At 48.2% G+C, this 25459-nt stretch overlaps 1 protein-coding gene across 1 annotated transcript in view; it reads right to left on the reverse strand.

Annotated features, from left to right (window-relative positions):
* Positions 1 to 25459, reverse strand: part of GALNT17 (polypeptide N-acetylgalactosaminyltransferase 17) — a 298218-nt gene that overhangs the window by 183667 nt on the left and 89092 nt on the right. The window contains exons 3-4 of the mRNA XM_068154430.1: positions 11713 to 11879; positions 589 to 763 (exon numbers count right to left, since the gene is read on the reverse strand). Of these exons, the coding sequence (XP_068010531.1) occupies positions 589 to 763; positions 11713 to 11879 (342 nt within the window). The remainder of the gene's footprint in view (positions 1 to 588; positions 764 to 11712; positions 11880 to 25459) is intronic.

A 25459-nucleotide genomic window follows, 5' to 3' on the forward strand; every position in this document is an offset into this window, starting at 1 on the left:
GAGTTGCTGCTGGCTTCGTTGTTCTCTGCCACATGGTTGGGCCTGGGCTTTTCTCCCTGCTACATCCATGCTTCTTCAAAGGACTGTTGGCTTTGTATGTATTTTTCCCCATCCATCCTTGTTCCTTACCCTTATGAACCTTTCCAGTTATTGTGTTTTTTATACATACATTTGAAAGAAAATGTTACCTCTCTACTTCCAAACCGACTCCAATTTATTTCTCAGTAGATTTGCCTCCTCCCTTTTTCCTTACCCCCCTTTCTTGCCTTTTATCTCCCCTTCCCTTATCTCTCCCTGTTCTTTCCCCTTCCCTTTTTTCTCCCCCTTGATCGGGAAAGAGGAGGGGGGAGCAGGGGAGGGATTCTCAGTCTTGCCCCCCATCTGAGGTCCTAAATCCCAGTCTCAACTGAGACTTAAGATGCTGTTACAAGCCCTCCCCCGCTGCTTCCAGGATGGGCGTTAACCCATCACGCCACCACAGCATCACATCTCAACACAGAAGCAAACACATCCTTACAGAATGCAGGACTGTGCCTTGTTTACTGCATCACACACCCTGTAACTGAGACCTTGGGGTTGAGCACCTACCAGCCAGCAGTGAACTCCACATGAGCATCAAAAAATCCAGTGATCTGGCCAGTGGCAGCTTTCCAGCCTTCGATACGAGCTCGGATAAGCCCTTCCCTCTTCTGGTTGCGCACCACCTTCACCAGGCCTGGGTACCGCTTGTTGACGTACTCTTCCAGTGGTGCCTTCAGCTCCTCTGCAGAAGAAGTGCCAGAGAACGCAGTGAAAAGCTGCAACACCTTCCACCTACAATAAACCCACTCTACTGACGGACACAAGCATGACTGAGACTGGAGCCACACATCTCCTCCTGCTCTACTCCGCCCTGGTGAGTCCACATCTGGGAATAGTGACCAGTTCTGGGCCCCTCAATTCCAGAAGGACCTCAGGGAATTGCAGAGTCCAGTGCAGAGCCACAAAAATGATGAAGGGAGTGGAACATCTTCCTTACAAGGAGAGATTGAGGGAGCTGGGGCTTTTTAGCTTGGAGAGGAAGAGACTAAGGAGTGACCTCATTAATGTTTACAAATATGTGCAGGGTGAGTGCCCCCAGTCTGGAGCCAGGCTCTGCTGGGTGATGCCCAATGACAGCACAAGGGGCAGTGGTGGAATTTGAGGCATAGGAAGTTCCATAGAAACATGAGGGAATTTTTTTTTCACTGTGAGGATGACAAAACACTGGAACAGGCAGCCAGGGGAACTGTGGAGTCTCCTTCTCTGGAGATATTCAAAACCTGTCTGGATGCATTCCTCTGTGACCTGCTTTAGGTGATCCTGCTCTGGCAGGGGTTTTGGACTGGATCATCTTTCAAGGTCCCTTCCAGCCCCTTACATTCTGTGATTCTGTGGTCTTTAGCCACCACTGGGAGGGATGTAATCATGTAGGATTAATCAATGCTGATTTTCAAAAGACCTCCCAAAGGTGGACTAACCACAACCCTTACAAGAGACATTCAAGGCTACCAAGAACATTGGCAACGACTAAAAGAGCCTAGTGCCATCTTTAGAAACAAAGAGCAGCAAGAGGCTGGATGGCATTCTGCTATCTAGATATCACCCCACTGAAAGACAGGAACAGAAAGAAGTCACCCATGCATACCAACCACTGCTGCTCTGAATTTCTGGTGGAGCTTTTAGCTGAATGGGATGCTAAAACCACTGCAAAACCCATCTGAAGTCATTGGAACTGCATCAAAACTGTGTACATGAGCTTTGCCATCCTTTTGATTCACCCTCACTGCTACACTCTTGGAATTTCCAAGCTCTACCACCAGAAAAGCTGAAATTCCCCCTTGCTTTTCTGGTAGGATGAAAGAGATTTTTGGCTTTGTTCAGAAGATCCTCATACCATCAGCCTTCAGTTCACTGGAAAGTGAAGATCATTTACTTCTGTTGTTGAAGCCCACCTATGGCTGAGGAGAAACTTTTTGATAGTTGCAAGCATCGAGTAGAAGACACAGAGGACTTTGGAAGCGGAAGCAAATGAAAAGTTACCACAAGGGCTAAGTACTTGAGTGTTTTTCAACAGTTTGAGAAACTGCTTGGACTCTGCCAGTGAGGGACTTTTGAGGGTGTCAGGTAATGATAGGACTAGGAGGAATGGAGCAAAACTAGAAATGGGCAGATTCAGATCGGATGTTAGGAAGAAGTTTTTCACCACGAGGGTGGTGAGAGACTGGAACAGGTTGCCCAGGGAGATGGTGGAAGCCTCATCCCTGGAGGTTTTGAAGGGCAGGCTGGATGTGGCCCTGAGCAACCTGATCTAGTGTGAGGGGTTGGAACAAGATGATCCTTGAGGTCCCTTCCAACCCTAATAATTCTATGATTCTATGATACACCTTGGTCCTTAGGCTTCCTGGTGCAACAGTGAAATGGACAAAGTTCTACTGATGAAAATCACTCTAACAGCTAAGCAACAGCACTGTGTGCCTGCACGGACTCAGCACCTTGAAGGCAGTTTCTAAGAATGTCTTTTACCCCTGTGAGGGTCCAGAAAAGGAGAAAATTAAGATATGGTCAGTAACCCCAAATTATAGTCTACTACCTTTCAACACACAGGATAAAAAGCAAAACAAAACAACAACCAACCAACCAAACAAAAAAACACCCCAAAAAATCCATAAGAAACCCCACAACAACACAAAACAGGAGGAAAGTCACCTCTAATACAATCCACATGGTAAAACACTCGAGGTGTACAGGCACATGTGGGTTCCTACATGAAAGAAGCACAGCAATGGAGAGCAAAAGCCTCAACATCAAGTCCCATCTGCTGGCCTTAGCCCGAGAAACCATCAAAGGAAAAAGGATTATCTGTTCCCTTTCCCTTCCATGCCTTCTTCCAAGCACATAAAACATGCTTTCTTCAGACTGTCTTTCTGGGATGGTTCCCTTCACATATCAATTTCCCCAAAGTCTCCTTTCTCTTTTATGCTGAAGTGGGAATAAAAAGAATAAAGCAAATGAGCCCCTTCCTCAACTCAAAGCATCTGCATCACATAACTCAGCAACTTCCATTTCATGCTGAGCCACTCAGAGGGGAAAAAAAAAAAAGCAAACAACCCACAAAACTATTTTATGGAGACAACAACTCTCCCAAAAGATTTTAAGGAGACAGAGACACAGATACTATTTTTTTCCTGACAGCTGAAGCCCTACAAGCTCAGCCCCCAGCATCTCACATGATTTTGTCAGGTCATTAACACTGCAGACCATGGCAGCAGGAGCTAGACTGAACAATTAAAGCTAATTTCAAATTGGAGTTTTCATCTCATTTGAAGGAAAACTCCAGAAAGATCATCCTGGGAATTGTCTGAGCAGCAAAAAAAAAGGAGAGTCTAGCTGTGGTGAAACAGGATGGATTGTAACGTCGTGTCTCAAAGGCAGTGAAGGGTGAAGCCTGGGAGATTCCTATGCCCACCGCATTGTGTAACAGGCAGCTTGTCAGAAACTCCCTGGGGAGCCACAGCCATGTCCTGCTCCTTTCTGAAGGGGTGCTGGATGCCAACAGGTGAAGAACTCATCTTCTGAGAGCACACCCATGCACCTGTGAAACCTCACAAGGTGACCGTGGAGAGCCAGCCAAGAAGATGTTTATGATTAGCATCATTCTAATCCACCATCCTGGTCATCAGCAGAGGGCAGAGTGCCCTCTTCTCTTGCCCTCAATGCATGCTACAGGCATCCCTAACAGGCTGCTACCCAACTGAAGAAACACTCAGGAGGAACAAAGGCTTTAACCAGACATGGGAAATGTGGTCCCAGACCCTCTTCTGCTAAGGGCTTCCTGTACAACCTTGCACAGATTTCCAGGCTTGGCTCCCTGCCCTCCATACATGTCTGGGTCAGCCCACCACACATACCTTTTGGGTCAGAATTCACTTTTCTTTCAGGCCAGTGCAAGCCCTAATGGAGAGCATATCTGTGCTGGCCTTTGCCAGTAGTCTCACCCTCCTGAGCTGGTTTACATCCCTGCAGGAAGAGGACATGGTGCACAACAGCTGCTGAGTACTATTTTGGTATGATGAGATACATACTTGGCACTCAACTGAGCAGCCAGCCAGCAGGGACAGTGATGGGGTGAGCTTTGGATTTCATTTTTCAGTGCATCCAGAAGTGCAGGTGTGGAAAATCCAGGACTAGGTAAGAAAAGTGAAATGCCAGCCTCCAGAAATGCTCTGCAGAAATCCCATCCAAGCATCGACCCAAACTAAGCACTGCAATGGACTCTAGATGATCCTTTCTCTTCTGTGCCCCATGGCACTCTTCCCTCCCACACTCAGCATCCTTTGAGGAAGCCTACTGGACCATCCTTTGGAGCACACCCCCATCACTCCTAAGTCATGGTTATTAAGCATGAAGTCATCATTCAGACACAGAGGCATCTGTGAATGTTTAGCCTTTGCCATTGCCCAAGCAGCTTGCAGGGAAGATTTGCAGAAAGAAACCCTACTAAAAATGCCAGCAGGTTCAATTTCAGCCCTGCTTTTTGCTTTCCATCTGTCTGTATTGATCTTCACTGAAGGGCAAGTCCAAGGAACTAAAATCCAATAGACCTGTTGCTCTATTAAAAAACCCCATCTGCCAGCTGCAATGACTTATGTTATCTATTGCAAAGTGTTTTGTCACCTACATGAGCTTTCTGGGAAACAGGCCTGCCAGAGAAATTGAACCACCTGAGGCCACTGAAAGTAACCATGTCATGGATATATGCCCAGAAGCAACCCAGGAACATCCACTGCTCACTGCTTCACACCACAAATCCTGCCCAAATCTCCCCAAAGCCTGTTGAAGTCCCCAGAACTAAAGCTGGGAACTGTCTGTTGCCACACAAAGAAAGATCAATGGAATCAGAGGAGCTCAGGGAACTACCAATGGCAGAAAATTTCTTACACAACAATGGCCAGGTGGTCCCAGGGAATAGACTGCACCTCCCCTCCACCCCTAAAGAAAACATAGTTGTGTTTGCCAGGCTGAGCTGGGTGGGAAAAGTCCACAGAGCCTGAGGCTGTTATCAGAAACACTGAAGGTTGGAGGGCACAGGAGTCAGGGCTGAGAGTGCTCCAGCGCCATGGGAGCCACCAGCCTTCCCCTGTCCCATGCTCTTGCCTGCCTGAAACACACCAAAGCCATCATGGGTGGCATTTCAAACTCACAAAAGAAACTGCAATAAATTAACACCAGAATGTTTGCAGCAAGACTCTTTGCCTGCAAATATCGAAGAGGGGAGCAGGAGCATGGATCAGTTCTCACACAGGGTTACAGGCAAAACTGGTCCCACCAGGTGCACTGCTGCAAGGCTTTGTTTCAGTGAAAGCCAAATGTCTCTCCAGTTTGTCCATGGCCACACAACCTCCAGACTCTCACGCAGGAAATCAGAGCCACACAGCAGGGCTGCTCAGCTGCTATCAGACAGAAGGAAGATTCAGTTTCTCAGCCCACCTACATTGTCAGTTTCCAGGAGTCCATTCAACCTAAGCCTTTATGCAGGATCTGAAGGGGGCCTACAGGAAGGCTGGGGAAGGACTTTTCAGGATATCAGGTAGTGATAGGACTAGGGGGAATGGAATGAAGCTGGAGGTGGGGAGATTCAGGCTGGAGGTGAGGAGGAGGTTCTTCCCCATGAGAGTGGTGAAGCCCTGGAATGGGTTGTCCAGGGAGGTGGTTGGGGCCCCGTCCCTGGAGGTGTTTAAGCCCAGGCCCAGGCTCTGTCCAGCCTGATCTAGTGTGGGGTGTCCCTGCCCATGGCGGGGGGGTTGGAACTAGCTGATCCTTGTGGTCCCTTCCAACCCTGACTGATACTATGATACTATGACCCCAGCATATAGCTTCAATGTCCATGTCCTGTGACATGAGAACATCACGTTAGATGCAGACCTTTTGCCAAATCTCAAATTCTTGATTTGACCCAGATCTGGGGCTTTATTTCAATGGAGCTTTAGATGATTTAGATGATCCTTACTGTAAAGAAATTCTTTACAGTGAGGGTGGTGAGACTCTGAAACAAGCTGCCTAGAGAGGTTGTGGATGACACCTCCCCTGGAGCTGCTCAAGGCCAGCTAGCCTTGAACAATCTGGTCTAGTGGAGGATGTCCTGTCCATGGCAAGGGGCTTGGGACTGGTGATCTTTAAGGTCCCTTCCAGCTCAAAGCATTCTATGCACTGTCAGCGGGGTTGGTCTAGATGATCTCTAAATGTCCCTTCCAACCCCCACTATAAAATGTCATGGCTTGGAAGAGGCCTTTAAGATCACCAAGTCCAACTGTCAACCCAGCACTGCCAGGTCACCATCAATCCATGTCATTCTGTGATTCTATGATTACATGAACTGGAGACAAACTAAGCAGGTTTGCTGCTCTCCTCCATGCCCTGGCAGGACCTGAAAGCCTTGGATTCGCACACCGGCGGCACAGCACCAGGACAGCCACAATTAAGCAACCCATCTTTAGCTTGAGCAGTCGGGATAATTAGGCTCTTGGGTTGGCTCAGTGCCTAGGAGACGCTGAGATATGATTCAGCTTCTTGCAGTGCTGTTAAAACCTTGCTCTAAACACAAACACACAGAACCCAGGCGAGCCAGCTCCCGGGGGAGCGCGCACGAACTGCTGTTGCTGCTGCCGAAATGAGCTGCAAAACAAGAAAGTAATCTATCAAGTCACAGCTAATACATTACAGCCAGGTAAATTACAACCCGTAGCATGTCTGAGTGCAGCCAGCTCCTGTAAGCAGTCTTTTATCCAAAGGTTTTCTTTTCTGCTGAGAGGTTTGCTTTTCAAAGAGATATTATCCCCGATTAAAACCGCCGAAAGACAGACAGAAAAACAAACAAACAAATAAATAAATAAAGGAAAGAAAAGGGAGCAGGTGATGATTAAGCTGCAGCCTCAGACAACGGGTGCAGCTGTGAGATAACGTAGCATCTCAGGGGGCACGTCGCTGCATCCCTCCAACAACCCAGGCGGCACGTTATCACTCCGAAACACAACCTGGGCACTGCCTTTGTAATTACAGCCCTGCAACAAACACAAACAAAAGCAGCCTCCAAAAAAAAAAAAAAGAAGAGAAGGAAAAAAAGGGAAATTCTTTACAAAGTACAATGTGCAGCTCTGGTTCAAGCTACAACTCCCTGAGCTTCCTCTTTCAAGGAGGGATTTTGTTTTTTGGCCTTTTTTCTCCGTTACAGTACAGTGGTATCTTTAATCTATTGTGGTAGTTGAGGCTGGGTGCCTTCTGCTGCTGCCACACAAGATACACCTTTGGTGCCCCGGGTGTCCAGCCCAGTGGGTGGATACAGGAAATACCCTATTTCACTCCCATAACGTCCTGCTCCCTATAAATCTATCTGCAAAGTCCTACACTTCCTCTCTCTTCCCTCACCGCTCCCATGGGAGATGCTCACTACGTGGTAATGGAGGGGGAGTCATCTCGAAGCCTCTTGGGCCTGGCTAGGCCTAATGCCAGGAGGAGAAGGGGGAAGGGCAATCTCAGATCTGCCCAGCTGAGATTAGCCTAACAGTGGAGGGAGGGAAAAAAAGAGACCTGGGGTGGTTTGGGTATACCATCAGGCAGGGAGAAGGGAAATGCGAGGAGGTGGTGGAGTCACCATCATTGGGGGTGTTCAGGAGGAGACTTGATGGGGTGCTTGGTGCCATGGGTTAGTTGGTTAGGTGGATTAGATCGGTTGATGGGTTGGACACGATGATCTTGAAGGTCTCTTCCAACCTGGTTGTTGTTTATCATTATTATTATTAGTAGTAGTAGTATTAATATGCTTTGGGATCTCTTTTGCCCCTGTGCTTGTAGCTCTCTGTAAAACACTCACTGCTTTTCCATTTAAACTTTCCATCACTTCTGCAATCCATTTGTCTGAGTCTCGGGGTTCTTTCTGCCCCGGTGAGAGGCAAGGGAGGATCTGCCTAAAACCGGGACATCTATTTACAGCTCAGACAGAAGGAATCAGAACAACTGTGTTTGTTAACTTCTAATCTTCAGTGCATACTGTTGTGCAGTGCTGTTGTACACACCACGCTGCAACAAAGCTGAGCACAAGATGTGTCTAACGAGCCTTCAGAAGCAGTTTGTTCCACTCTGAAAGCTACAAAACACCAGGAGGTTTAATGGTGCCTGTGTAACTCACTAGTGGTCTACCCGAGGGGCACATCGCAGCCGGGGCGTGCAGGGTATGCAGCTCCTACCTCTGTCCCTGGGACTAATTTTAGAACCTGAAGCTGACTTGGAAATCCCAGGTGTCATTTCGTACCTGCTTTGGGGACATGCTCTGCTCTTCAATTACCTACACAAGTTCTGTTTCCTCATCACATCTAGGTAAAATGCTCCCTGATGAAACCTACACAGACACCTGCCCTGAGCTATGCACTTTGATGAGCCTTTAGCAGCTTTCACAGAGGCTGCTCCTGGTAACCCACCAGGACACAACACAGCTATTGGCTTTGAGCCACTGCTCTCTGAAGGTCAATTTCTTTCAGATATACGGACCTGAGCCCCTACAGGTTTTGCTCAGGCCACCATGACAAGCCACACACCCACAGAAATTGTCCCTCAAACCCACATTGAATCATAGAATCAATTAGGGTTGGAAGGGACCACAAGGATCATCCAGTTCCAACCCCCCTGCCATGGGCAGGGACACCTCACACTAGATCAGGCTGGCCAGAGCCTCATCCAGCCTGGGTTTAAACACCTCCAGGGATGGGGCCTCAACCACCTCCCTGCACAACCCATTCCAGGGTTTCACCACTCTCATGGGGAAGAACTTCCTCCTCACATCCAGCCTGAATCTCCCCATCTCCAGCTTCATTCCATTCCCCCTAGTCCTATCACTACCTGATATCCTGGGAAGTTCCTCCTCAGCCTTCTTGTAGGCCCCCTTCAGATACTGGAAGGCCACACAAAGAGGTTAAAGTCATTCCTCCTCTTGTTCAATCACAGCCACCAAAGTTTCAGCCACCCATCCCCATCCTCTGCTCGACGCCGGCGCTTGATCCGCCAGGATTCATCTCCAAGTGTTAGAGCTCATGAGAAACTGTTTTCCTGTAATTATTTTCCTGTTGCAGCCAAATCTATATCTTACAACGACTTTGTAATATCCAAAGCATCAGCATTATGATGTTGCTATTGCTGCTCACAATTATTTCCTACCATTAGTGGGAACTACATGACAACGGTATTGCCATTAATAATTCTTTCCTGTCATTGAAGCTCCTTGATAGTGCAGAGAGCGAATGCATGGGGCCCAGAGATGTGTTCTGGTTTGCATCATTTCTTTTACATGAGAAAACTGGATTATTACACGCTTGGGAGGAGCTCTCCATAAACAGCTGCCAAGTTACCTCATTATCTTCCTTCAAATCCCTCCTTAAGAATCTCATTTGTCACGATGCCTACAAAGACTCAACAGCATAATACTGACATTACTAACTAACTCCACCAGCTATTAGCATCACCTCGCTTCCTGCACCCACCCTCCCTGTATGATTCCATCACAAGGTTTCTGAGGACAAAGCCATCTTGGTGTTCAGGTGTGCTACAGTCCCTCAGCATGACCCTGGCCCACCACTAGAGACCCTGGATGTTCACATCCTGATGCAATCTGTGCATCCTCTTGGTGGGATGTGGAGGGCATATTGCCTAGGTGTGCAAGGAGAATGGAATTTCCCCACCTCCAGCACATAATGTATGAACTTTTCTCTCTATCTAAAGTGATCTCCCAGCTAGAGACTTCAGGAAGAGTGGCTGGAAAGCTCCCCAGCAGAGAAAGACCTGGGGGTCTTGATGGACAGCCAGCTGAGTATGACCCAGTATATGACAAGGTGGCCAAGAAAACCAACAGCATCCTGGCCTGGGCCAGCAATAGTGTGACAAGCATGACCAGGGAGTAATTGTCCCCCTGTACTCAGCATTGGTGAGGCCACACCTTGAGTACTGGGTTCAGTTTTGGGCCCCTAACTGCAAGAACTACACTGAGGTACTGGAGCAGGTCTAGAGAAGAGCAATGAAGATGATGAAGACCTTGAAGAACAGGGCTGGTGAGGAGATGCTGAGGGAACTGAGGTTGTTTAGTGTGGAGAAAAGAAGGCTGAGGGGAGACCTTCTGTGTCCCTACAACTACAAAAAAAGGAGGTTGGAGAGAGGTGGGTCTTGGGTCTCTTTTCACAAGTCACTATGGATAGGACAAGAGGAAATGGCTTAGCATGGAGATTAGATGAAACTTCTTCACTGGAACAGGCTGCCAGGACAGTGGTTGTATCCCCACCCCTGGAGGAATTGAGGAGAGGCAGAGATGTGGTACTGGAGGACAATATCATTCTATGTCCAGCCTCCCTGGCTAGGTGGGTGCCACAAGACACTCCCAACACAAACCAGGCAGCTTGATCAGCCTGCAAATATAGCACCAAGAACTGGATGTGTTTGGCCATGCTACAAGCTTGGGCCACCTGTCTGACTATCCTGTCAACACACTGCCACCATCCAGCCCCACTCCCAGACACCACCAGCGCTGGTCTAGTGTTAGCATACCACCAGGTGGATGGTGCCTTGCAATCTCTGCAGGGGATAAAGAGATTTCATTCTGCATCCTTGCTGCCAGCTGCAGTCTCAGCTTGTTGGGGGTGTGTGGTGACACTCTTCAAAAGGATTTGTCTCATTGTCCTGTGCCTCTCCAGAGCACTTTATTCAATATTAGGCTCAGTGCTGCACACTGAATGATGGGTGGAGGTTGTTTAGAAACACATTTCTTTGTGCACAGCAATGGGTAGAGAAGCTCAATAATTATTACCAAGGGCTTCTCTTTTGAAGAGTGTTCATCTCTTCCCCCCATTGATATGGTAAAACAGGGAGAAGCAGGATCACATTGGGGTAGGTATTTTGAGCCCTCTAACTACTGCAGTGCTACATCACCTGCACTTTCCCTTAACTAGCCACACAGTTCCAGCTCTGAAATCCCACGGCTTCACTGGTGCACATCATCCTAGGTTTTGCACTAAAGCTGCTGTGATTTCCATCAGCTGAGGAGCTGCCCTGGATAGGTTTTTTTAGTGGTAATTATAATTCATCAGCTTTCTATGGTGCTCATTACTGTGGTATTTGAGAGCCTATTTTTACAGGCTTGAGTAGCTCGCTGTACACCATCTCATCTCACTGCAGACAGGCGAGCAACCTCTCAAGCTCCCTCTGGAAATGAGCTCTCCACGTCCTGCACTCTTCTTGTTCTCCTCTTCTGATCACAGCACATGTCCTTTATTTTTTTAACATAATATTAAAAACATGCAGTGCAAATAAAGAAGGCAGGCACTGAAGTCACTTAACTATTTGCTGTTCTTCTTGGAGATCTCTATCTACCCTTAATTTCACTATCCAACTGTGTATTAGGATAAATTTCTTCGCTGAAAGAGTGGTCAGGCATTGGAACAGGCTGCCCAGGGAGGTTATGGAACCTCCTCTAGAGACTTTTAAGACCCATCTGGATGTGTTCCTGTGTGACCTGTGCTGGATTCTATGGTCCTGTTCTGGCAGGGGGGTGGACTCAATGACCTTCAGAGATCCCTTCCAACCCCTGACATCCTGTGATCCTGTGAAATTAAACACCCTGCTGATGCTTTGGAGATCAGAGATCCCAGCCTTGCTAACCTTCATCACTGTTGTCATCCACAAGGATAATCTCTTTCAGGAGGTGAGCTGGGGTGTGATTAACAGCGCTGTGCACCGACCGCAGGATAACGGAGAGCGCTTCGTTCACGAAGATGAAGATGATGGAGATCTGGGGTAGGTCCTTGCTGTATTTCAACTCTTTGCACCTGCAGCACAAAAAGCAGAGAGAGAGAGATGGGGTTAACAGAGGGCACTGCAGAGCTTGGAGTCAGGCTCACAAATACACAGTGCAAGCCCAGGGCTGACACCTCACAGCTTCACACAACCATGTGTTACAGCTGCCTGCACCTGGTGTCCACGGTGCTGTCTAGAAGAGAGAGTGACAGAGTGTCCTCTGAGCTCAGAGAGCACTGAGGACAAGCTGCAAGCACACAGTTCCCTGAACTGAGGTGGTGGTGGGGTGGGTGGTGTGTCTGTGTCCATGTGTCTATGGGCATGACATGAAAAGTAGCTTCCAGAAGAGAAAGTGGCTTTGCCATCGGAAGTGAAACGCCACAGGCCTGTTGTGGTGCTCAGAAATGAGCCTTCCTCTGAAATGGCACTTGGGAATTTTCTTCCTGTTTGCTTTGGAACCAAAGGGAGGGGAAATGACCTTTGGTTAAATAGTCTTGATAAAGGTTTTAGCACTCTTTGCAGATACTGCTGAAGTCTCTGAAGTAGCCAGGAGCACAGCCATGAACTGGTGTCCGTACTTCACATCCAGGATATATTAAAACCAAAAAGTTGTGACTATCTCTCTGGGCTTCAGAGGTAATTACTTATCTCAAGTTGGTTTTGTGGCTGGGTATCTGCTTAGACACATTTCTGTGCATCAGAGTGGAAGTGGAAGGAGTCCTCAGGTCACCTACCAGCCAGCTCCACGCCGGACAAGTTCATCTTACATTGGTACAACAGACCTCAAGACCAAGGGCACCCATAGAGCAGAACTATGGGAGCTCTAAGTGGAAGAGATCTTCCAGGTAATACACAGCTTTCCAAGGAGCACACATCAGTCCCAGTGAGATACGGATGTTGTTTTCATCACAGAATCACCACAGTTGGAAAAGACTTCTAAGATCATTGAGCCCGACCATTATCTAACTCTACCAAGGCCACTACCACACCATATTGTTCAGCACCCTGTCTAGAAAGCATAAATACATCCAGGGATGGGGATTCAACCACATCCCTGGGTGGCCTGGTTGTCTTTGAGAACCTTTTGGTACAGATGTTTTTCCTAATGCCCAACCTAAACCTCTCTTGATGCAACTCACTTGTTACAGGGGAGAAAAGACCAGCACCCACCTCCCTACAACCTCCTTTCAGGTAACTGAAGAGAGCAAGAAGGTCTCCCCTCAGCCTCCTTTTCTCCAGACTAATCAACTCCAGTTCTCTCAGCCACTCCTCTCAAGACTTAGAAGTCTAATCTTAGAGTCATAGAGTTATTTCAGTTAGAAAAGACCTCCAAGATGATCAAGTCCAACCATCAACCTAAGAACACCATGGCACCATGAACACCTCCAGGGATGGTGACTCCACCACCTCCCTGGATAGCCTGTTCCAATGCCTGACCACTCTTGCAGGAAAGAATTTTTCCTTCTATCCAACCTAAACCTCTCCTGGTGCAACTCGAGGCCACTTGATACTAGGGAAAAGAGACTGACCCTTACCTCATTACAACCTCCTCTCAGGGAGCTGTGGAGAGCAAAAAGGTCTCCCCTCAGCTTCCTTTTCCCCAAGAGAAGGACTGTCTGATGACAGTCTGTGCAGAACCAAACAGGCAATTTTTAACTGCTTCAAACAACTTCAGCAAACCCTCCAGCCTTCCCTACAATAAACATGTGAGGGGGGGAAGAAGAAAATGAGGCTCCCTGCTCCTCTCTGCATTCATGACGGATTAGACATGCAACATTAGCAGCGTTCACAGAACACAATGAGCCTTTACCAAGGAAATCCTGCCCAGATGAGCAAAGAAAGACCAAACAACATCCCAGTCCCTTCAAGCTCATTGACTGCCCAACAATGACTCGGTATTTAATTGTACTGGGTGTTTCTTAGGCAACAGCAGGCATTCTTCTGACTCCAAAATGAGACTTGGGAGACAAAGGTTTTCACAGAAACACAGTTCTTTATGCATCTTCTTTAGTTAAACAAGTATGCTGGATGGAAACAAGGTTCTGCTTCTCCATTTAACTATTGCTTCTCCTAAAGCAAGCCGAGCTGCTTGCAAAAGGGAACACACCTGAGGCTGAAAAAAAAACCAGAATCACCCAAAGGGAAGAGGCCTCTTTAGAATGAATGAGCAGTCATGATGGGGCAAAGTGACAACTCACCCTGAAATCCTGCCAGGAAAGTCGAACTAAACTGACTCCAAGATTAAAAACCTGGGTTTGATATGTGTCAATACCTGTTAAGCTGAAGAGAAGGTGGTCACAGGAGCAAAACTATTTCCTTTTAATCATTGCACACCTCTGGGCAGCTTTTCCCTGGGGGCACTCTTCAAGGGGATAAAGAGCTCAGTTTGTGATCAAAGAGGTGCAGAGGAAAATCCAAACCGAGCCCTCTGAGGTTCATCTCCTGCTCATTCACATTCGCCCTGCACCGCTCTTATCATGGTTCTCCTTCCCCGATTGCTGAGGACAGGCAAAGAAAGATACAGGGAGAAGAGATAAGTCCGGGGGAACGAGGGAGCATGTCAAATACCCACATTGTTCATATGCACAAAGCTGCAATTCTCCAAAGGCAGGCGGGGGGGAGGCAAAGGCTTTGCATAAACCCCGTGGTGCTCTCCAGTGGCTTTGGTTTCAACCACGGGAAGGGAAGACAGCAAGTTAAAACCAAATTAACATCAAGCTTGTCAGTGTTCCTCACATGGCCTCCCTTCAAGCTGCTGGTGCAAAAAAGCAGCTGGGTTGAGTGATGTTCTCTCCCCACAGCCACGTGCTATCAGACTTCAGCCCTCCAGGCTCCACCACAGTGGTTTATTATTGACAAGCTGACGGGTCAACAAGCGTTTGTGCATGTGTGCAGGAAGCCACCTGGGGCTGCAGGGCCCTCCTGGGGCTAAGGAGGGGGAAATGAGAATAAAATTGCTCGAGTTCAAACCTCATTAGATGGTCCAGTGAAGAACTAGTTAGAAACAGCAGGAAGAATGGGCATGTGCAATGAGAATTGGTGAGGTGGTGGTTGTCTGGTGGCTTGGGTGTTGGGTTTTGTTTTCCTTCCAAGCATTTTAAATAAAAAAGGGACTGATCTGGAACTCTGTGCTTCAGCCCTATCCTTCAGACAATTTACATGCAGAAGAACAGAGGTTTGACTGGTTTACTCCTGGAAACATTTCAGACAGCACTTTGGGGAGGATATACTGTCTGGCAGTGGGTCACTGGGGCAGGACCTTGCTGGCTCCTGCCAGCAGCAGGCAAGTGAGGCTGTCGGGTTGCCCATCACTCCCTTACAGAGCTCCATGCTTCACCTCCACCCTCCCATATCCCAAAGCACACCACCTTTCCAACCCTAAAAGGCTGCATTTTCTGTGTAAGGTAGGAAGATGATGTGAAATTTCTGCTGCCTTCAGTGGTTTGAGTGCAACCCAGAGCACAGAGAAGCCAGCACCAACCCAGAGCACAGCAGGAGCAATGACAAGGGGCTTGGGAAGGAGTTCCAAGCAATGCATGTGCTATCAAACCACACTTGAGACACTTCTTTCCCCTCTGTCCACAGTTATCATCCTCAGAGGAGAAAGCTTTGGCTGTGTGTCAGGCAGTACCTTAAAATTCAGATCCCAGGCTTTGGCTACTTATCAGACAGTACTTTAAACATTCAGATCCCAGTGCCTTAAAAATTCAGACTCCAGGCCAAAATACCTCTAAGCTTAGGATTCACAACTCAGTAATTATCCAAAAGGGGATGCACTGGGCCAGAACTGGATTCTAGCAGAGTTGTAGTTCTCAACCAGATCGTGGGCTGGTCTCTTTGGGGATTACCAATTAATGAGGTAAATGTGATAGTTGAGAAGGTTCTCAGGGGAGGCTTTGCTGAAGGCAAAGCAGCACACAGGAGGTAAAAGACCTTAAGAATAAACCTGAGATTTTTGCCAAGCTTTTCCAGAACCTGAACTGACACCAAAGGAAATCCACTCCTTAATGGATTCACAACTTCTCAGCTCTTCTAGGAGTAGCAGCACATGTTCCATTTCCAAAGCCCAGCTCACAGTATATCTGGGCTGCCCACAAGTTAAGTCTTGGTCCAATAAGCTGGATTTCCAAGGGAACACTCCATACATCTGAAAATCTTTAAATGAAATAGAATGGAAAGACCACCACAGTAGACTCCTGTTGGTGTCAGTGATTAATCACCCACAGGGTCAATCAGTGATTAATCACCCACAGGGTTAAAGACCAGCACCTCATTTTAGATGTAAATTTGTTCACTTTCAGCTTGCCATTATTACCAACAAGTCCTTTCAGAAACTGTTCCTCCCATGTATCAGGTGCTCAGCAGCCAAGAGCCCATCTGTACATGGCACCGGGGCAGAGCTGCACAACACAGGCACTGTGCCAGTCTACAAAAGGGCAATATCTGGCCTTCTACATCTGAAAATACTTCTGACTGGAGCAAACTGAAGCAGGATGGAGTTGATCCCTCCCAATCCCCTCTTTGCTAGACGAGAAACACTCAGCTGGTACAGCACAGAATGCTACTTGCCTGCCAACACCTGTAAACTCATTAGTGCAGGTTGCACAGTGACATTTCCCCCACTAAATCCTGCTCTGTTCAGTTAAATGCAGGCTGGCACCTGCTTGCAGGATTTACATCCAAATATCATGAATCAATAGCAAAAAAGAAACAGGCCCTTTATAGTTTTGTCCCTCGTTTAGATCAATGGGATATCAGAGCAAGAGGCATTTTATCTCCCATTAAATCATGCTTGACTACAGCCAGTTAAATCAAGCTCACAAAACTCTAAGTTTTCAGAGGCTTGGGATAGTTCCTAACATACAGCACTGGCTTTAATTCAAAGACCTTGCTGAGCTCTCATTGAGAAGTGTAACTTGTACCTAAACAGGGGACAAAGGAGGTTTACTCCATCCTCAGTCCAAGGCTCAAACACAGAATCACAGAATCCCCCCGTGGTGGGAGTTGGAAGGGACCTCTGGAGGTCATTTAGAATCATAGAATCAATAAAGTTGGAAAAGACCTCAAGGATCATCAAGTCCAACCTGTCACCCAACACCTCATCACTACTAAACCATGGCACCGAGTGCCACATCCAATCCCCTCTTGAACATCTCCAGGGATGGTGACTCCATCACCTCCCTGGGCAGCACATCCCAATGGGCAATCTGTCTGTGAAGAATTTCTTCCTAACATCCAGCCTAAACCTCCCCTGGTACAGCTTGAGACTGTGTCCTCTTGTTCTGCTGCTGGGTGCCTGGCAGAAGATACCAACCCCCTCCTGGCTACAACCTCCCTTCAGGTGGCTGTAGAGAGCAGTAAGGTCTCCCCTGAGCCTCCTCTTCTCCAGGCTAAACACCCCCAGCTCCCTCAACACCTCCTCATAGGGCTTGTGCTCAATGCCTCTCCCCAGCCTCACTGCCTCCCAGTCTAACCCCGCTGCTAAAGCAGGTCATCCACAGCATGCTGCCCAAGACCACAAAGTGGGTTTGGAACCTCTTCAGAGAACATCACTCAGCCACCTCTCTGGGCAGTCTAGGCTGTCACCTCCAAATAACTAAGTTTTTCCTTTAGTCCAAGTGAAACCTCCTGTGTTCTAGTTTGTACCTACTGTCCCTTGGCATCACTGGAAAGAGCCCAGCCTCACCCTCACAAGCTCCACCCTTTAGGTATTGATTAGCATTGCTGAGATCCCCTCTCAGGCTGCTCTTTTCCAGGCTAAAGCACCCAGGTCTCTCAGCCTCACCTCGTGGCACATCTTTTTTCACTTCAAACTGACAAACAGATCACAAACACCAGACCCATCACGATCCGCTCATTCTATGACCTTAAACCTCAGCCCAGGATGTCCATGAACCAACTCCCAGCCTCCTCCTCACCCAACCCACAGGGGTACCAGGGAGGCAGACTGGTGTAGGGACGACTACTGAACTGTGGACACTGTCACCTTTCTTGGCTGCAAGATCTTTATTCTACATGAAGCCCAAGTCTGTGATCAAAAGAACATGCCAGGAAACACAGGAAATAAAACATATTTAAGGGGGACATAGTTTTACTGTGAATGTTTTGCAGTTCCTGCTTTATGCAAGGAGCCATTCAGAAACCAACAAAGGATGAGAAGGGGAGATGGGGGGAAGGGGAAATATGGCTGAGTTCCTGCTGAACAGCTTGCCATACATCAGGCTGTATTAATCAAGGCAGCCAATTTCAACACCCCCCCTTCCCCCCCCCCCCAGTTGAATAAATAAATCAAGTTCTGCTACGACATCTACTTGTCTGCTGCAGGAGTCTGCCTTTGAACCCTCCAACCATTTGTTTCATGCTCACCACCCAGCTGTAAATCTGCTCTTCGGCGCAGCAAGTGAGATTAGGATGTTTATTGGCTGTCTCAGTAACAGAAAAGGGATATCACATCATATCATATCACTCACTGCTTCGTGATCCCACAGCAGAAAAATAACCCTGAATCGCAGCAAGCACTCCTGGAGCACAGAGAGAGGCCACAAAATGGCAAGCAGCATTTAAAAACCACTTCTTCCTGCTCAGTGATTTAACACCATCCCCTCTGTTACTCGATTAATACCTATCAGCTGTCTTCTGGGGACCAAGGCTTTGCCCATCAACCATCCCAAATCACACCATCCACCATCAGGCAACTGAGAGCCAAAGTCAGTTCACAGGCTCACAGGATGTTAGGGGGTGGAAGAGACCTCCAAAGATCATCAAGTCCAACTCCCCTACCAGAGTAGGACCATAGAAGAGCAGGACCCCATAGGTCACAGAGGAATGGATCCAGATGGGTCTTGAAAGTCTGCAGAGGAGGAGACTCCACAACCACAGTATCACAGTATCACTTAGGTTGGAAAGGACTTCGAGGATCATCGAGTCCAACCTATCAACACAGACCCCATGACTAGACCATGGCACCAAGTGCCTCGTCCAATCTCCCCTTGAACGCCTCCAGGGTCGATGACTCAACCACCTCCCTGGGCAGCACGTTCCAATGACGAACGACTCGCTCGGTGAAGAACTTCCTCCTCACCTCGAGTCTAAACCTCCCCTGGCACAGCTTGAGACTGTGTCCCCTTGTTCTGGTGCTGGTTGCCTGGGAGAAGAGGCCAACCCCTTCCTGGCTACAACCACCTTTCAGGTAGTTGTAGAGGGCAATGAGGTCACCCCTGAGCACTGACCACTCTGTGCAGCCTGTTCCAGTGCTCTGGGACACTCACAGTGAAGAAGTTCCTCCTCATGCTGAGGTGGAACCTCCTGTGCTGGAGTTTCTATCCATTGCCCCTTGTCCTATCCCAGGGTGCAGCTGAGCAGAGCCTGTCCCTTCCCTCCTGACCCCCAGCCCTCATTTATAAACATTTATTGGTTTAGATGATTTCTACACCTTCCCTACCCCAATACAAGCCACTCATCAGTGCAGCTGATGAACAACCTGCAGCATGGAATGTTCCACTTGTCTGATCCTTCAGCTCCAGACCAAACCATGCTTACACAGAGCTGACAGTGGACTTTAGCACTGATAGTGTGACCTGACAAACTGTGTGCATGGTGCATCTTCTCCTACGGATGACAGGTGCTGTCAGGTAGCACCTTTCATGGGAAGAAACACTTTAGTGGAAGGGAAAATAATGCAGTTCATTCTTTCAAAGTCCATACCCATGGACAGCAGGATCATTATCTCATACTCTGGAAAAAAATAAGTGACAGCATTGGATATTAGGAACAAGTTCTTTGCTCTGAGGGTGATAGAACACCACAACAGGTTGCCCAAGGAGGTAGTGGAGACCCCATAGTTTCATAGTTTCATTCAAGGTTGGAAGGGACCACAAGGATCAGCTAGTTCCAACCCCCTGCCATGGGCAGGGACACCCCACATTACATCAGCCTGGACAGAGCCTCATCCAGCCTGCTCTTAAACACCTCCAGGGATGGGGCCTCAACCACCTCCCTGGACAACCCATTCCAGGGCTTCACCACTCTCATGGGGAAGAACTTCCTCCTCACATCCAGCCTGAATCTCCCCACTTCCAGCTTCATTCCATTCCTCCTACTCCTATCACTACCTGAGATCCTGAGAAGTCCTTCCCCAGCCTTCCTGTAGCCCCCTTCAGATACTGGAAGGCCACAATTAGGTCACCTCAGAGCCTTCTCTTCTGCAGACTGAACAGCCCCAACTCCTTCAGTCTGTCCTCATAGGAGAGGTGCTCCAGCCCTCTGATCATCCTCGTGGCCCTTCTCTGGACACCTTCCAGCACCTCCACATCCCTCTTGTAATAGGGGCTCCAGAACTGGACACAGTACTCCAGGTGGGGTCTCACCAGGGCTGAGTAGAGGGGGAGGATCACCTCCCTCGACCTGCTAGCCACACTTCTCCTGATGCAGCCCAGGATCTGATTGGCTTTGCGGGCTGCAAGTGCACACTGAGAGCTCATGTTGAGCTTTTTGTCCACCAGCACCCCCAAGTCTCTCTCCTCAGGGCTGCTTTCCAGCCAGTCACTTCTCAGCCTGTATTTGTGCCTGGGATAGCCTTGACCCAGCTGCAGGACCCAGCACTTGGTCTTGTTAAACCTCATGAGGTTGGCTTGTGCCCACCTCTCCAGCCATCCATAGAGATGTTCAAGGTCAAGTTTGACGGGGCTCTGAGCAACCTGTTCTAGTTGGAGATGTCCCTGCTGACTGCAGAGGGGGTTGAACTAGGTGAGTTTTAAAGGTCCCTTCAAACATGCCCAGTCTTTTAAAGGTAGCACTTGGATCCAGATAAAAACCAGGCTTCCACAGGCTGGCTGAGAATCATAGAATCATAGATTGTCAGGGCTGGGAGGGACCTCAAGGATCATCTAGTTCCAACCCCCCTACCATGGACAGGGACACCTCACACTAGCCCAGGTTGCTCATAGCCACATCTGCCTTGGCCTTAAAAACCTCCAGGGAAGAGGTTTCTACCACCTCCCTGGGCAACCTGTGCCAGTGTCTCACCATCCTCATGCTGAAGAACTTCTATTTAGATTTTTTTTCCATTGCCCCTAGTCCTATCATTACCTGACAGCCTAAAAAGTCCCTCAGCAGCTTTCTTGTGATCCATCAATAACCTGATTTTTCTGACTACATATTTCTAATAAGATTTTCCTAACGCCTATTAGCCAGCCTAGAGCCCTGGTTGTCTGTCCAGATCCAGGGAGAAGTATCAGGTGGTAAAGAGGTATTGGGAAAACACTGCCAAAGGAAAAATACCTGCTGCTGCATCCTGTGACCAGCAGGAGCAGGGAAGTCATTGTGCCCCTGTACTCAGCACTGGTTAGGCCACACCTTGAGTCCTGTGTCCAGTTCTGGGCTCCTCAATTTAAAAAAGGCATTGAGAGACTTGAAGGTGTCCAGAGAAGGGCAATGAGGCTGGGGAGGGGTCTGGAGCACAGCCCTGGGAGGAGAGGCTGAGGGAGCTGGGGTTGCTTAGCCTGGAGAAGAGGAGGCTCAGGGGAGACCTTATTGCTCTCTCCAACTCCCTGAAGGGAGGCTGTAGCCAGGTGGGGGTTGGTCTCTTCTCCCAGGCACCCAGCACCAGAACAAGAGGACACAGTCTCAAGCCATGCCAGGGGAAGTTTAGGCTGGAGGTGAGGAGAAAGTTCTTCTCAGAGTTTTTAGCCATTGGGATGTGCTGCCCAGGGAGGTGGTGGAGTCCCCATCCCTGGAGGTGTTCAAGAGGGGATTGGATGTGGCACTTGGAGCCATGGTTTAGTAGTGATGAGGTGTTGGGTGACAGGTTGGACTTGATGATCCTTGAGGTCTTTTCCAGCCTTATTGATTCTATGATTCTAAATGACTGAGAACAGTGATGGTGTTTCAATCACTGCTTTAAGCAAGGCAGAGAAAAATCTACCCTCACACCCATTGTGTCTTAACACACTTGGGTAAAACAATCTCACCATCTGTTTTGAGACATAGTTTTGCATTGTATGGAACCCCAGACACAACATTTTGCCACAAGCTGTCTTCCTCCAGGCTGGTGCCACCTCAGCGCTACCCAAGGCACTGTCTGGAGCATACTCAGAGGTTCTGCCTGCAGATTTGTCCATTCATCCTTTGGGCTGGAAATGAATGCCTCACAGCTCACCTCCACCACATTCCCACCAGCACCAACCCTCCTGCAAAGCTCACTTCCAGCTCCACTTTCAACTTGGTTCCTAACTGTCTGAGATGCCATCACAAAGGCAAGTGAAACCAAACAGAAAGGCAAGAAATACCATGAAAAACATGACCTTAAAGGAAGTGCTGAAACATGCCCTGTGGTGCATGGGAAAAAGCAACACACAGGGGGCAAAGACCACGGTGCCTAAGCCAGAGGGAGAGCCTAAGGAGAGGACAACCATCCTCCTCCAAGCTCCATAGAGGACACAGTCTCAGACTGCACGAGGGGAGGTTTAGGCTGGATGATAGGAAGAAGTTCTTCCTAGAAAGAGAGATTGGCCATTGGAATAGGCTGCCCAGGGAGGTGGTGGAGTCACAATCCCTGAAGGTGTTTAGGAAGAGCCTTGATGGGGTGCTTGGTGCCATGGTTTAGTTGATTAAGTGGTGTTGGATGATAGGCTGGACTTCATGATCTCAAAGGTCTTTTTCAACCTGGTCCATTCCATTCCATTCCATTCCATTCCATTCCATTCCATTCCATTCCATTCCATTCCATTCCATTCCATTCCATTCCACTCCACTCCACTCCACTCTAATTTATTAATAAACACACATCTAACCAGTCACTGAAGCTCAACAAAGATCAATGGAAATCCAAAGGCAGTGCAGCTATATCTGGGTGGGGTCTTGCCATGGTGCAAGGGGAAGGACACGCTTCCTCCAGCACCCCAAGCTTCCCTCTGACCCAGAGGATGAAGGATGCTGTGTACAGTGTCCATGTTACAAGCAGGATGGTCCAGCTCTGCACTGCTTTGGGTACATCTAAGTATGAACAACACAGACAGGAGAAAAGGTCAACAAAATAACAGCAGGCTGCCTTTGCAGCCATTGGAACAATTTAATGAGTCTGACTAACGCCTGACACAGGTAAAGATTGGGCAGCATCATATGAGATAATCTCTGGAAGCACACAGCACTGTGTTGTGCTCTTAAATTAACGAACACAGTGATGGCCACATGTGAGTTCTGGACCCACTGCTGCTGCTGCCACGTGGCAGAGGGTCACAAGAGTAGAAGACCTCTGTGCAAGCCTTGATTGGTGCTCAGGCTGATTGATGACCAGTGTACCTATTTAATAGCTACATCATCATTAGCTGTGACACTAAGCCATTACTCATCTTTGCAGAAATGCCCTATTAGGGCTGCTCAAGAGAATCCTCCCATGCTGCATGAAGGTGACATCCCTTCTCTGTGTCCTTTTGAAATGGCAGCAGCAGGAACCACCACAGAGAAGGCTTGAACACCCATGGGCTGCAGAATGTCCCAGGTCTTTACAGTTCCATACTGCTCCCACATCCTATGGAGCTTACCCCTATAGCTCACCTGGTGGATGTGGGGCAGGCTGTGGATGTAGTCTACCTGGACTTGAGCAAGGCCAATAACACTGTCCCCCACAGCAAACTCCTGGCCAAGCTGTCAGACCCTGGCTTGGACAGCAGCACTCTGCACTGGGTTAGGAATTGGCTGGAGGGCCGAGCCCAGAGAGTGGTGGTGAATGGTGCCACAGCCAGCTGGCAGCCAGGCACCAGTGGTGTGCCCCAGGGATCAGTGATGGGCCCCATGATCTTTAATATCTTTAGTGATGATCTGGACCTGCCTGAAGGCAGGTTGTATCCAGGTGGGGGTTGGTCTTTTCTCCCAGGCAAGCAGCACCAGAACAAGAGGACACAGTCTCAAGCTGTGCCAGGGGAGGTGAGGCTGGAGGTGAGGAAGAAATTCTTCATAGAAAGAGAGATTGCCCATTGGAATGTGCTGCCCGGGAAGGTGGTGGACTCACCATCACTGGAGGTGTTTAGGAAGAGACTGGATGGGGTGCTTGCTGCCATGGTTTAGTTGATTAGATGGTGTTGGGTGATAGGTTGGACTTGATGATCTCAAAGGTCTTTTCCAACCTGGTTAATTCTATTCTATTCTATTCTATTCTATTCTATTCTATTCTATTCTATTCTATTCTATTCTATTCTACTCTACTCTACTCTACTCTACTCTACTCTACTCTACTCTACTCTACTCTACTGATGGGGGTCCTACTGGAAGCTGTATCCTATGTGCTGGTGGAAGGCAGACAAAGAATTTGGTGTCCCAGCTACGGAGCCCACACCTCATCACAAAAGATCTGGCTGGCTGGTTTTCAAAGATTTCTTCTCCTAGATATTAGAGTGGCAAGATCTTACACACACAGAGAGCTTTTATTTTTAATTCAGAGCACCCTGTAGTTCCCCAATCTGGCTCCCAATGTACAGTTATTAATCATTTCCTAGCTGGCCATCACACAGAATGAATCCAGCTAACGTGCTTATCAGCTTATCCCTTCCTGACATTTCACTCTTCTTTAAGGCATGAGGGTTTGAATATTTAAATAGGCAAATATCCTTTTTGATTAGGAGAATAAATGATTCTTGTTACTTAATGTCCTTAAAAACACTGTTAGTGGCATGAAAGTCCTCCACTATGGGGGCACAGCTCTTACAGGATTTGGTAGATCTGCCTAAAAAGCTGTGGCCCAGCAGCAGAGAGAGTTCAACTTAATAAGCTGATACATTTTTCAATGCCTTTCCTACAATGTTAGGTTGAATTGATGGGTGCAGAATAGACATTTGGGCCAGAATTTCTGCACATGAAGTGGAATTCTGCCCCACATTACTATCATATAGATCACTGTTTTACTAAGCTCTTAGAAAGGGAAGCTGGAGCAAATGTCATCTTGCAGCTAGAAGAACTATCAATAAATCACTTGGTGCCTAGGAAGCCCTGAACCTTTGGTTTCCACACCTGCATCTTCAGAGCACTCCCCAAAAATGACCAGTGCCTTTGCATTGCAAGTTGGTTGTGGTAGTTTCAGGCTATGCCTTTAAAAATTTGTGGAACATGCCTCCCTCTGGGCCACACCTGGACATCATAAGAATCATAGAATCATAAATCAACGAGGTTGGGAAATATCTCAAGGATCATCAAGTCCAACCTGTCACCCAACACCTCATGCCTACTAAACCATGGCACCAAGTGCCACATCCAATCCCCTCTTGAACACCTCCACGGACGGCAACTCCGCCACCTCCTTGGGCAGCACATTCCAATGGCTAACAACTCTCTCTGGGAAGAACTTTCTCCTCACCTCCAGCCTAAACTTCCCTTGAGACTGTGTCCTCTTGTTCTGGTGCTTTTTGCCTGGGAGAAGAGACCAACCCCATCAGAATCCCATCAGAGCTGGGAATTCTCAGATTGTCAAGTCTGCAGGAGGAGGCTGCTCTCCCCTTAACTAAGCCATCAGCGATTTCAGCACCACATGATCTTGTTCAAAGTTAACACGAACACTGCCTCAAATGAAGGAATGCAGAAATCAAGCGGTCAGCCCCAAGGTGACAAGAGGTCAGCAGGGCAC

Source organism: Melanerpes formicivorus, unplaced genomic scaffold (genome assembly GCF_026170545.1).
Source record: "Melanerpes formicivorus ecotype bairdi unplaced genomic scaffold, bMelFor1.0.p_v2 SCAF_29, whole genome shotgun sequence".
NCBI classification, from domain to species: Eukaryota; Metazoa; Chordata; class Aves; order Piciformes; family Picidae; genus Melanerpes; species Melanerpes formicivorus.